At 46.3% G+C, this 14,923-nt stretch overlaps 1 protein-coding gene across 1 annotated transcript in view; it reads left to right on the top strand.

The window, feature by feature from the left end:
- LOC311109208 (nuclear receptor coactivator 2-like) overlaps positions 1–14,047 on the top strand; it is a gene marked incomplete at its 3' end in the record, with an annotated part of 180,547 nt that extends 166,500 nt beyond the window's left edge. The window contains exons 18-20 of the mRNA XM_084152055.1: positions 3,326–3,403; positions 3,539–4,052; positions 13,860–14,047. Of these exons, the coding sequence (XP_084008181.1) occupies positions 3,326–3,403; positions 3,539–4,052; positions 13,860–14,047 (780 nt within the window). The remainder of the gene's footprint in view (positions 1–3,325; positions 3,404–3,538; positions 4,053–13,859) is intronic.
- Between the last annotated feature and the right edge of the window lie 876 nt (positions 14,048–14,923).

A 14,923-nucleotide genomic window follows, 5' to 3' on the forward strand; every position in this document is an offset into this window, starting at 1 on the left:
TCATATCTGACAGTAAAGAGACTATTACAACTGGACACTACTAGGGTTCATATCTGACAGTAAACAGACTATTACAACTGGACACTACTAGGGTTCATATCTGACAGTAAACAGGCTATTACAACTGGACACTACTAGGGTTCATATCTGACAGTAAACAGACTATTACAACTGGACACTACTAGGGTTCATATCTGACAGTAAACAGACTATTACAACTGGACACTACTAGGGTTCATATCTGACAGTAAACAGACTATTACAACTGGACACTACTAGGGTTCATATCTGACAGTAAACAGACTATTACAACTGGACACTACTAGGGTTCATATCTGACAGTAAACAGACTATTACAACTGGACACTACTAGGGTTCATATCTGACAGTAAAGAGACTATTACAACTGGACACTACTAGGGTTCATATCTGACAGTAAACAGACTATTACAACTGGACACTACTAGGGTTCATATCTGACAGTAAACAGACTATTACAACTGGACACTACTAGGGTTCATATCTGACAGTAAAGAGACTATTACAACTGGACACTACTAGGGTTCATATCTGACAGTAAACAGACTATTACAACTGGACACTACTAGGGTTCATATCTGACAGGAAACAACAGACTATTACAACTGGACACTACTAGGGTTCATATCTGACAGTAAACAGACTATTACAACTGGACACTACTAGGGTTCATATCTGACAGTAAACAGACTATTACAACTGGACACTACTAGGGTTCATATCTGACAGTAAACAGACTATTACAACTGGACACTACTAGGGTTCATATCTGACAGTAAACAGACTATTACAACTGGACACTACTAGGGTTCATATCTGACAGTAAACAACAGACTATTACAACTGGACACTACTAGGGTTCATATCTGACAGTAAAGAGACTATTACAACTGGACACTACTAGGGTTCATATCTGACAGTAAACAGACTATTACAACTGGACACTACTAGGGTTCATATCTGACAGTAAACAGACTATTACAACTGGACACTACTAGGGTTCATATCTGACAGTAAACAGACTATTACAACTGGACACTACTAGGGTTCATATCTGACAGTAAACAGACTATTACAACTGGACACTACTAGGGTTCATATCTGACAGTAAAGAGACTATTACAACTGGACACTACTAGGGTTCATATCTGACAGTAAACAGACTATTACAACTGGACACTACTAGGGTTCATATCTGACAGTAAACAACAGACTATTACAACTGGACACTACTAGGGTTCATATCTGACAGTAAACAGACTATTACAACTGGACACTACTAGGGTTCATATCTGACAGTAAACAGACTATTACAACTGGACACTACTAGGGTTCATATCTGACAGTAAACAGACTATTACAACTGGACACTACTAGGGTTCATATCTGACAGTAAACAGACTATTACAACTGGACACTACTAGGGTTCATATCTGACAGTAAACAACAGACTATTACAACTGGACACTACTAGGGTTCATATCTGACAGTAAAGAGACTATTACAACTGGACACTACTAGGGTTCATATCTGACAGTAAACAGACTATTACAACTGGACACTACTAGGGTTCATATCTGACAGTAAAGAGACTATTACAACTGGACACTACTAGGGTTCATATCTGACAGTAAACAGACTATTACAACTGGACACTACTAGGGTTCATATCTGACAGTAAACAGACTATTACAACTGGACACTACTAGGGTTCATATCTGACAGTAAACAACAGACTATTACAACTGGACACTACTAGGGTTCATATCTGACAGTAAAGAGACTATTACAACTGGACACTACTAGGGTTCATATCTGACAGTAAACAGACTATTACAACTGGACACTACTAGGGTTCATATCTGACAGTAAACAACAGACTATTACAACTGGACACTACTAGGGTTCATATCTGACAGTAAAGAGACTATTACAACTGGACACTACTAGGGTTCATATCTGACAGTAAAGAGACTATTACAACTGGACACTACTAGGGTTCATATCTGACAGTAAACAGACTATTACAACTGGACACTACTAGGGTTCATATCTGACAGTAAAGAGACTATTACAACTGGACACTACTAGGGTTCATATCTGACAGTAAACAACAGACTATTACAACTGGACACTACTAGGGTTCATATCTGACAGTAAAGAGACTATTACAACTGGACACTACTAGGGTTCATATCTGACAGTAAAGAGACTATTACAACTGGACACTACTAGGGTTCATATCTGACAGTAAACAGACTATTACAACTGGACACTACTAGGGTTCATATCTGACAGTAAACAGACTATTACAACTGGACACTACTAGGGTTCATATCTGACAGTAAACAGACTATTACAACTGGACACTACTAGGGTTCATATCTGACAGTAAACAGACTATTACAACTGGACACTACTAGGGTTCATATCTGACAGTAAACAGACTATTACAACTGGACACTACTAGGGTTCATATCTGACAGTAAAGAGACTATTACAACTGGACACTACTAGGGTTCATATCTGACAGTAAACAGACTATTACAACTGGACACTACTAGGGTTCATATCTGACAGTAAACAGACTATTACAACTGGACACTACTAGGGTTCATATCTGACAGTAAAGAGACTATTACAACTGGACACTACTAGGGTTCATATCTGACAGTAAAGAGACTATTACAACTGGATATCATATAACCTCCCAGTGAGGCCAGATCGATATCTGTTGCATGGAGGTTAGTGCAACTGGTTTTGGGCTTGACATTTTAGCAGGTTATCGCTGTGGGCTAGGCATTTTGGCAGGGTATCACTGTGTGCTTGACATTTTGACAGGTTATCACTGTGTGCTTGACATTTTTGGCAGATTATCACTGTGGGCTTGACATTTTGTCCGGTTATCACTGTGGGCTTGACATTTTGTCCGGTTATCACTGTGGGCTTGACATTTTGTCAGGTTATCACTGTGGGCTTGAGATTTTGTCAGGTTATCACTGTGGGCTTGACATTTTTTGTCAGGTTATCACAGTGGGCTTGACATTTTGGCAGGTTATCACTGTGGGCTTGACATTTTGGCAGGTTATCACTGTGGGCTTGCTGTTTGCGTATGATGGTTGAATAGCAAGGTGGTCTTTGTGCGCTGGCTCCCACCTGCAGGTTAATCAGTGGAATGACAAGGAATTATACAAATTCATGTATCATCATTGTCTAGCTAGCTAGTAGGCTAGCTACTCATTTCCAAGTGTTTTTGTTAACGTACCTGTTAACCTGTTCTCCTCAGAACCGCCAGCCTATGATGAACCAGATGAGTGGCGTGTCCAATATGAACCTACCTCTACAGTCCAACAACCCCAACCAGGTAGTTTACTGAGATTCTCACATAGTAACAGAATATTATAGAAATGCCAGTAATTTAATTCAGCATAACATTTTTGTAGTAAATGTTGTAGAAAGAACATTTTAGTTAAATCTCTCTCTCTCCCTCTCCCTCCAGGGGACCATCAATGCTCAGATGTTAGCCCAGCGCCAGCGGGAGCTGCTCAGTAACCACCTCAGACAGCGCCAGCTGGAGCTCCAGAGACAACAACAACAACAACAACAACAACAAATCACGGTGCAGCAGCAGCAGCAGAGGAACATGGTGATGAGAGCCCAGGGACTCAACCTACCTCCCAATATGGCCGCCGCCAACATGGCCGCAGCTGCTGCAAGTGGCCTATCAGGAGGGCTGAGTAACCCCCGGATCCCCCAGACCACCAACCCCCAGCAGTCCCCCTACCCGCCCAGCTACGGTACCAGTACAGGCCCAGGCCTGGCTTCACCCCCTCTTCCTCCTCACCCCTCTACCAGCCCCTTCTCCTCCCCCCTCTCCCCCAGCCTGCCCTCCTCTCTCCACGCCCTGCATGGCTGTACCTCCTCCCAGATGATGATGGGGGGTGCAGGACAGTTTGGGGCCGTAGTCAGCCCTCATATACAGCAGCTCAGTGCCTTTCAGTTCCCAAACTCAGGTACCTACTGCCTTGTGTTGGTGTGTGTGTGTGTGTGTGTGTGTGTGTGTTAGGGTTGGGTGGTATACCGTAAATACTATATACCGGGGTATTCATATATCGTCAATATACTTTTTAAGTTACTACCTGCAGTCAACTTGTTCAATACGTTAGGAGATAAAGCGGATTGCGTTCTTCATTTCACCGGTCACATTATTTAACATTATGAAGCTTACCGTAGATCCCCAGAACAGTTGAGCCAGTCACATGTTTGTTGTGAAGAGCACATTGGGAGAGAGCGGGAGCTGGTGAGTCCACAGCGTTCTACAGTACTGTGTGAATACTGTGTGTGTGTGTGGGGGGGGGGTACTGTGTAAATACTGTGTGTGTGGGAAGGAGGATACTGTGTGAATACTGTGTGTGTGTGGGGGGGGGGGTACTGTGTGAATACGGTGTGTGTGTGTGGGGGATACTGTGTGAATACTGTGTGTGTGTGGGGGGGTACTGTGTGAATACTGTGTGTGTGTGGGGGGGATACTGTGTGAATACTGTGTGTGTGTGGGGGGGGGGGGGGTACTGTATGAATATGGTGTGTGTGGGGGGGATACTGTGTGAATAATGTGTGTGTGTGGGGGGGGGGATACTGTGTGAATACTGTGTGAATACTGTGTGTGTGGGGGGGGTACTGTGTGAATACTGTGTGTGTGTGGGGGGGATACTGTGTGAATACTGTGTGTGTGGGGGGGGGGGGGGGGGTACTGTATGAATATGGTGTGTGTGGGGGGGATACTGTGTGAATAATGTGTGTGTGTGGGGGGGGGGATACTGTGTGAATACTGTGTGAATACTGTGTGTGTGGGGGGGGTACTGTGTGAATACTGTGTGTGTGGGGGGGGGATACTGTGTGAATACTGTGTGTGTGGGGGGGAGAGATACTGTGTGAATACTGTGTGTGTGTGGGGGGGGGATACTGTGTGAATACTGTGTGTGTGGGGGGGGGGATACTGTGTGAATACTGTGTGTGTGGGGGGGGTACTGTGTGAATACGGTGTGTGTGGGGGGGATACTGTGTGAATACTGTGTGTGGGGGGGGGAGAGATACTGTGTGAATACTGTGTGTGTGGGGGGGATACTGTGTGAATACTGTGTGTGTGTGGGGGGGGGATACTGTGTGAATACTGTGTGAATACTGTGTGTGTGGGGGGGGTACTGTGTGAATACTGTGTGTGTGGGGGGGGGATACTGTGTGAATACTGTGTGTGTGGGGGGGAGAGATACTGTGTGAATACTGTGTGTGTGTGGGGGGGGGATACTGTGTGAATACTGTGTGTGTGGGGGGGGGATACTGTGTGAATACTGTGTGTGTGGGGGGGGTACTGTGTGAATAATGTGTGTGTGTGGGGGGGGGGATACTGTGTGAATACTGTGTGAATACTGTGTGTGTGGGGGGGGTACTGTGTGAATACTGTGTGTGTGGGGGGGGGATACTGTGTGAATACTGTGTGTGTGGGGGGGAGAGATACTGTGTGAATACTGTGTGTGTGTGGGGGGGGGATACTGTGTGAATACTGTGTGTGTGGGGGGGGGATACTGTGTGAATACTGTGTGTGTGGGGGGGGTACTGTGTGAATACGGTGTGTGTGGGGGGGATACTGTGTGAATACTGTGTGTGGGGGGGGGAGAGATACTGTGTGAATACTGTGTGTGTGGGGGGGATACTGTGTGAATACTGTGTGTGTGGGGGGGGATACTGTGTGAATACTGTGTGTGTGGGGGGGATACTGTGTGAATACTGTGTGTGTGGGGGGGGTACTGTGTGAATACTGTGTGTGTGTGTGGGGGGAATACTGTGTGTGTGGGGGGGAGAGATACTGTGTGAATACTGTGTGTGTGTGGGGGGATACTGTGTGAATACTGTGTGTGTGGGGGGGATACTGTGTGAATACTGTGTGTGGGGGGGGTACTGTGTGAATACTGTGTGTGGGGGGGAGAGATACTGTGTGAATACTGTATGTGGGTGGGGGGGATACTGTGTGAATACTGTGTGTGTGTGTGGGGGGGTACTGTGTGAATACTGTGTGTGTGTGTGGGGGGGGTACTGTGTGAATACTGTGTGTGGGGGGGGGATACTGTGTGAATACTGTGTGTGTGTGGGTGGAGTACTGTGTGAATACGGTGTGTGTGGGGGGGATACTGTGTGAATACTGTGTGTGTGGGGGGGGGGGGTACTGTGTGAATACTGTGTGTGTGTGGGGGATACTGTGTGAATACTGTGTGTGTGTGGGGGGGGTACTGTGTGAATACTGTGTGTGTGGGGGGGATACTGTGTGAATACTGTGTGTGGGGGGGGGGGTACTGTGTGAATACGGTGTGTGTGGGGGGGATACTGTGTGAATACTGTGTGTGTGGGGGGGATACTGTGTGAATACTGTGTGTGTGGGGGGGTACTGTGTGAATACTGTGTGTGTGGGGGGGTACTGTGTGAATACTGTGTGTGGGGGGGAAGAGATACTGTGTGAATACTGTGTGTGTGGGGGGGATACTGTGTGAATACTGTGTGTGTAGGGGGGGATACTGTGTGAATACTGTGTTTGGGGGGGGGTACTGTGTGAATACTGTGTGAATACTGTGTGTGTGGGGGAGAGATACTGTGTGAATACTGTATGTGGGTGGGGGGGATACTGTGTGAATACTGTGTGTGGGGGGGGGGGGTACTGTGTGAATACTGTGTGTGTGGGGGGGGGGGTACTGTGTGAATATTGTGTGTGGGGGGGATACTGTGTGAATACTGTGTGAATACTGTGTGTGTGGGGGAGAGATACTGTGTGAATACTGTATGTGGGTGGGGGGGATACTGTGTGAATACTGTGTGTGGGGGGGGGGGGTACTGTGTGAATACTGTGTGAATACTGTGTGTGTGGGGGAGAGATACTGTGTGAATACTGTATGTGGGTGGGGGGGATACTGTGTGAATACTGTGTGTGGGGGGGGGGGTACTGTGTGAATACTGTGTGTGTGGGGGGAGTACTGTGTGAATACGGTGTGTGTGGGGGGGATACTGTGTGAAAACTGTGTGTGTGGGGGGGATACTGTGTGAATACAGTGTGTGTGTGGGGGGGGGGGGGGGGTACTGTGTGAATACTGTGTGTGGGGGGGAGGAATACTGTGTGAATACTGTGTGTGTGGGGGGGGAGAGATACTGTGTGAATACTGTGTGTGTGGGGGGGTACTGTGTGAATACTGTGTGTGTGGGGGGGATACTATGTGAATACTGTGTGTGGGGGGGGGGTACTGTGTGAATACTGTGTGTGTGGGGGGGGAGAGATACTGTGTGGATACTGTATGTGGGTGGGGGGATACTGTGTGAATACTGTGAGTGTATGGGGGGTTACTGTGTGAATACTGTGTGTGTGGGGGGATACTGTGTGAATACTGTGTGTGGGGGGGAGAGATACTGTGTGAATACTGTGTGTGTGGGGGGGATACTGTGTGAATACTGTGTGTGTGGGGGGATACTGTGTGAATACTGTGTGTGTGGGGGTGGTACTGTGTGAATACTGTGTGTGTGGGGGGGGAAGATACTGTGTGAATACTGTGTGTGTGGGGGGGAGATACTGTGTGAATTCTGTATGTGGGTGGGGGGGATACTGTGTGAATACTGTGAGTGTGTGGGGGGGTACTGTGTGAATACTGTGTGTGGGGGGGGGTATACTGTGTGAATACTGTGTGTGGGGGGGAAATACTGTGTGAATACTCTGTGTGTGGGGGGGATACTGTGTGAAAACCGTGTGTGTGGGGGGGATACTGTGTGAATACTGTGTGTGGGGGGGATACTGTGTGAAAACTGTTTGTGTGGGGGGGATACTGTGTGAATACTGTGTGTGTGTGGGAGGGGATACTGTGTGAATACTGTGTGTGGGGGGATGCTGTGTGAATACTGTGTATGGGGGGATACTGTGTGAATACTGTGTGTTTGTGGGGGGGATACTGTGTGAATACTGTGTGAATACTGTGTGTGTGGGGGGGATACTGTGTGAATACTGTGTGAATACTGTGTGTGGGGGGGATACTGTGTGAATACTGTGTGTGTTGGGGGATACTGTGTGAATACTGTGTATGTGGGGGGTACTGTGTGAATACTGGGTGTTTTGGGGGATACTGTGTGAATACTGTGTGTGTGGGGGGATACTGTGTGAATACTGTGTGTGGGGGGGAATACTGTGTGAAAACTGTTTGTGTGGGGGGGATACTGTGTGAATACTGTGTGTATGGGGGGATACTGTGTGAATACTGTGTGTTTGTGGGGGGGATACTGTGTGAATACTGTGTGTGTGTGTGGGGGGTACTGTGTGAATACTGGGTGTGTGGGGGGGATACTGTGTGTTGGGGGGGTACTGTGTGAATACTGTGTGTGTGGGGGGGTTACTGTGTGAATACTGTGTGTGTGGGGGGCATACTGTGTGAATACTGTTTGTTTGGGGGGGATACTGTATGAATACTGTGTGTGGGGGGGATACTGTGTGAATACTGTGTGTGTGGGGGGGATACTGTGTGAATACTGTGTGTGGGGGGGATACTGTGTGTTGGGGGGTACTGTGTGAATACTGTGTGTGTGGGGGGGTTACTGTGTGAATACTGTGTGTGTGGGGGGCATACTGTGTGAATACTGTGTGTGTGGGGGGGATACTGTGTGAATACTGTGTGTGTGGGGGGGATACTGTGTGAATACTGTGTGTGGGGGGGATACTGTGTGAATACTGTGTGTGTGGGGGGGAATACTGTGTGAATACTGTGTGTGGGGGGGGGTACTGTGTGAATACTGTGTGTGGGGGGGGATACTGTGTGAATACTGTGTGTGTGGGGGGGATACTGTGTGAATACTGTGTGTGGGGGGGATACTGTGTGAATACTGTGTGTGTGGGGGGGAATACTGTGTGAATACTGTGTGTGGGGGGGGGTACTGTGTGAATACTGTGTGTGTGTGTGGGGGGTACTGTGTGAATACTGTGTGTGTGGGGGGGTTACTGTGTGAATACTGTGTGTGTGGGGGGCATACTGTGTGAATACTGTTTGTTTGGGGGGGATACTGTATGAATACTGTGTGTGGGGGGGATACTGTGTGAATACTGTGTTTGTGGGGGGATACTATCTGGATACTGTGTGTGGGGGGAGGGATACTGTGTGAATACTCTTTGTGTGGGGGGGATACTGTGTGAATACTGTGTGTGGGGGGGTACTGTGTGAATACTGTGTGTGTGTCGGGGGGTACTGTGTGAATACTGGGTGTGTGGGGGGGATACTGTGTGAATACTGTGTGTGTGGGGGGGTACTGTGTGAATACTGTGTGTGTGGGGGGGATACTGTGTGAATACTGTGTGTGGGGGGGATAATGTGTGAATACTGTTTGTGTGGGGGGGATACTGTATGAATACTGTGTGTGGGGGGGATACTGTGTGAATACTGTGTTTGTGGGGGGGATACTATGTGGATACTGTGTTTGGGGGGAGGGATACTGTGTGAATACTGTGCGTGTGGGGGGGATACTGTGTGAATACTGTGTGTGTGGGGGGATACTGTATGAATACTCTGTGTGTGTGGGGGGGATACTGTGTGAATACTGTTTGTGTGGGGGGGATACTGTGTGAATACTGTGTGTGGGGGGGATACTGTGTTAATACTGTGTGTGGAGGGATACTGTGTGAATACTTTTTGTGTGGGGGGGATACTGTGTGAATACTGTGTGTGGGGGGGATACTGTGTGAATGCTGTTTGTGTGGGGTGGGATACTGTGTGAATACTGTGTGTGTGGGGGGATACTGTGTGAATACTGTGTGTGGAGGGGGAAATACTGTGTGAATACTGTTTGTGTGGGGGGGTATACTGTGTGAATAATGTGTGTGGGGGGGATACTGTGTGAATACTGTGTGAAAACTGTGTGTGTGTGGGGGGATACTGTGTGAATACTGTGTGTGGGGGGGATACTGTGTGAATACTGTGTTTGTGGGGGGATACTGTGTGAATACTGTGTGTGTGGGGATACTGTGTGAATACTGTGTTTGGGGGGATACTGTGTGAATACTGTGTGTGGGGGGGGGGATACTGTGTGAATACTGTGTGTGGGGGGGGATACTGTGTGAATACTGTGTGTGTGGGGGGAGATACTTTGTGAATACTGTGTGTGTGGGGGGGATACTGTGTGAATACTGTGTGTGTGGGGGGGAATACTGTGTGAATACTGTGTGGGGGGGATACTGTGTGTGGGGGGGGATACTGTGTGAATACTGTGTGTGGGGGGGGGGGATACTGTGTGAATACTGTGTGTGTGTGGGGGGGGGGGGGGGTACTGTGTGAATACTGTGTGTGTGGGGGGATACTGTGTGAATACTGTGTGAATACTGTGTGTGGGGGGGAGATACTGTGTGAATACTGTGTGTGTGGGGGGGGTGCTGTGTGAATACTGTGTGTGTGGGGGGGAAATACTGTTTTAATAATGTGTGAATACTGTGTGTGTGGGGGGGTACTGTGTGAATACTGTGTGTGTGGGGGGGATACTGTGTGAATACTGTTTGTGGGGGGGAGATACTGTGTGAATACTGTGTGTGTGGGGGGGGTGGATACTGTGTGAATACTGTGTGTGTGGGGGGAAATACTGTGTGAATACTGTGTGTGTGTGTGTGTCCAGCAGTGCTGAACGGTTATTTATTCATTTTTTAACAACTAATTGGTTCAATTATTTGAATTCCATTTCATTCAGGTTTTTTTCTGTGAGCTCAATGCCACATTGCACACTTTCTCTAGAGATAAATCAGATCAAGCCTGAACTGTGCGATGTAGTAGGGAGATGTAGATTCCAACAGGCCAATATTCTACATAGTTTAGCTCAGAAAACATGGTAATTAACTACAATGACCATAATCCATTGCGCACCTACTTGCCCGGTCTGTGTTTATTTTATGCCTGCTGTGTAAAAGAGACAGAAGAATGCAGTTCTATAGAGATGAGATGATGACTTGGAACACAAACAAAAACTATGTAATGCACATAACTGAATTATTTTATTAAACTAATGTGAATAAATGATGGTTAATAAGGGATAAGCAGTAATGGGCAGTCACTACCATCATGGGACTTTTATTAATTGTTTTATTCTGTGTTGTTACAGCATTCAACCCATATAATGCATAGTGTATTTAATGTTTAAAAAAAATAATGAATCCAAAATCGAAAACCAATGATTGTAACCGGTTCAGGGAACAGAACCGAAAACCAGAAAATAATGAAATTATTTGAGGAACAGAACCCGAAACGAAAGTGATCAGTTGAACAGAACCGTTATTTTTAAAGGCATGGGACCCGGTTAATAACGTTCTTTTCCGTTCTGGGCATTTTTTTTCTTCCCAGTCCCGCAAAAATCACAAACAAAGCACCTATGCAAAGCTTCTCACTCTGTCACTCAGAAACGTATTCTGGCATCTGCCTGCCAGCTGGAAATCTTTTCCAGTGTGTGTGTGTAGGCTTACCCCTCCCCTCTGTAGCCTACTGACGTTGTTACAAGCATGATCCAGACGCCATGTCAAATATAGAGGTGACATTTATTCAATTTAGAGTTTGCATCCCAATATTTCACTTTATACACATCACAGAAGACTGAAATATAACAAAACGGTTTGACATAGAAACACCAGATTTTCAGCTGGTTTAAAAAAATTAATAAAAAATGTTTATTAATTACGAAATTATGAAAAATATTAACATTTCACCCGTGAGGGCCACTAGGTAATTTGATTGCAGGAAAGGGCTACAAATACTATAGTTATCATGTTTCACATTGGTTTATTAACTACAAAAAGGTAAGACGTGTTTTTAATTCTATTGCTGCTCTGCACACACAAGCTTGTTAGCTAGCTAGCTAACGTTTGCTCTGGTCCAACGTTAAACCAACTCGGAAGATCAAAGACGTTCAAAGTTCCTCCATAGGTATAATTCTGTGGGCCTAATTCAGATGATGGTGATAACAAGATGCCCAGCGCTTCAAGGCAAGCTTCCTCCATCCTCTCTCGCTCTCTCCTCACCCGCAACATTCCAGTTGCATCTCGCGCCTTACACTGTGACTGGCAGCGCAGTGTGTGTGTTTCTCTTTCATTATGATTAAACCATGCTGTTTCGGCAAAATACAGTTTGCTTTTTAATGACTTTCCTATACACATTAAATGGCTTACCCGCTCCATAGCAAGCTGCTCTATCCGTACTGATCGGTGAAGTCATTTAATGTCAAGCTAAATGTAAAAATAAATAAAAAGTACTTACAATGGTTTAAAAAGGAACAGAACGGAATGATTCTTGGTTCAAACCGGTTTAGAACATTATTTTGCTGGTCGGAACAGTGGAACGGAGGGGTTCTTCAACATTTTCAGCTCGAGACCCAAATTAGAAATGTACTGTCCTCCCGTGACCCAAATCTTCCTCCAACGACCCAAATTAAGATTATAGATGTATTCTCAAAACTCGCGACCCACCTCTCACCTGCCCAGGGCCCGCTTTGGGTCCTGACCCATAGTTTAAGAAACCCTGATTTAGGCCATAAAACATTAATTCCACTAGAGGGCAGCAGACATGCATAGTACCATATAAACTATATTTCCATTCCATGGTAGTGCTACATTCATTGAAACATTGCCACTATGTTCTACTCACTGTATGTTACAGTGCCGTTTGCATATTTTATTGGGTCTTAGGCTGCTTGATGTTACATATACATGTTAGTCATTTAGCAGACGCTCTTATCCAGAGTGATTTACCGGCACAATTAGGGTTAAGTGCCTTGCTCAAGGGCACATCGACAGACTTTTATAATAATAATAATAATAATAATAATCTTAATAAGACTTTTCACTTAGTCGGCTCGGGGATTCGAACCAGCGACCTTTCGGTTACTGGCCCATATAACTGTGAATTAGAGACTTTCCCATTATTTCATATCAATGAGATTAATATTTAATCAGGCATAAATCGTATTATAATCCCTTATTCTCCCAGTGTTGTCTGTAATCCCAGGTTAATCTGAAGATAATCCCATATGTTGTCGTGCAGCATCGTGTGTGTGTGGTCCCTCTCTCTCTCACCAGTCGTTCCTCCACCCCTTTGACTGCTCACACAAATGTTGTTTCCAAAATGGTACCCTACATAGTGGAAGGAATATGTTGCGATTTGGGACACACACTAACATGCATGTAGTCCTCACTCCCTCCCTAATGCCTGTACACTCCCTAAACCCTACACCATTAACACATGACCTCAATCATAACTGTTTAGACTTTGATATTCTTAATGAGTCTTTCAACGTGTTTAAACGCGTAATAGGTAAACTATTTAAAGGACATTGTATTCTACCAAACAGATAATAACTGATATAATTGGTCATTTTCAATCATTAGTTGTTTTATGTTGGAAGTGTGTATGGACATTGTGTTTGTGACTGTATGTACTCTAATGTACTATAATAATGAATTAAACCTGTAATGCTAACTGCTAACTGCTAACTGCTAACTGCTAACTTCCCCTATAGATTACTAGAGTAAATGTAAACATCAAGTTCCTCAGGGACCTACACGCATCAGGATCAGTTTGAAAATATATTCCAGGGACAAAGTAGCACTCACTGTGCGATTGTCTTTCAAGAAAAAGTGTTCTAAATTAAATGTATTATTATTATTAATATGTATTATTACAACGTTCATGCTGATCCCTCAGTGCCAGAGCTGTATGTCCTTTAACCCTGACCCCCCCCCCCCCCCCCCAGTACTGACCTCTAACCTTTAACCCCACCAGGTATGTCCCAGCAGCCTGACGGAGGGTTTGGAGGACCCGCCACGCCCCAGAGTCCCCTGCTGTCCCCCAGGATGGCCCACGCCCAGTCTCCCATAATGCAACAGCAGGGCCAGGGCAACGCCGCCTTTCAGGCCTCGCCTGACATAAACGGTTGGACCCCGCAGGGGAACATGGGAGGAAACAGGTAAGGGGAGGGGTCATCGCAGAGTGACAGAGTAGCTACGCCCACTGGACAGGACGCCCAATCCATCTCCTATAATACTGAGTTCCACGTCCTTAATGCTGAGTTCCACGTCCTTAATGCTGAGTTCCACGTCCTTAATGCTGAGTTCCACGTCCTTAATGCTGAGTTCCAAGCAGAGAGGCATCTGGTTCCATTAATACAGTCTTTGGTATGACTGAATCAGGGAACTGATCTCAGGGCGGACACTAAACACAAAGCCACTCATTCTCTATAGTTGAGTAAAAACCAACCTCTCTCACTCACATTCACTCCCTCTCTCTCTCTCTTACTCTCTCTCTCTCTCTCTCTCTCTCTCTCTCTCTCTCTCTCTCTCTCTCTCTCTCTCTCTCGCTCTCTCTCTGTCGCTTTCTCTCTCTCTATCCCTCTCTCTCTCTCTCTCTCTCTCTGTCGCTCTCTCTCTGTCGCTCTCTCTCTCTCTCTCCCTCTCTCTCTCTCTCTCTCTCTCTCTCTCTTTGTCCCTCCTTCTCCCTCTCTCTCTCTCTCTCTCCTCTCTCTCTCTCTCTCTCTCTCTCTCTCCCTCCTGTCTCTGTCTCTCTGTCGCTCTCTCTCTCTCTCTCCCTCCCTCTCTCTCTCTACCTCTCTCTCTCCCTCTCCCTCTCCCTGTCTCTGTCTCTCTGTCGCTCTCTCTCTCTCTCTCCCTCTCTCTCTCTCTCTCCCTCTCCCTGTCTCTGTCTCTCTCTCTCTCTCTCTCTCTCCCTCTCTCTCTCTCTCTCCCTCTCCTGTCTCTGTCTCTCTCTCTCTGTCTCTCTCTCTCTCTCTCTCTCTCTCTCTCTCTCTCTCTCTCTCTCTCTCTCTCTCTCTCTCTCTCTTTCTCTGTCGC

This window comes from Coregonus lavaretus, assembly GCF_964263955.1.
Source record: "Coregonus lavaretus genome assembly, chromosome: 34".
NCBI classification, from domain to species: Eukaryota; Metazoa; Chordata; class Actinopteri; order Salmoniformes; family Salmonidae; genus Coregonus; species Coregonus lavaretus.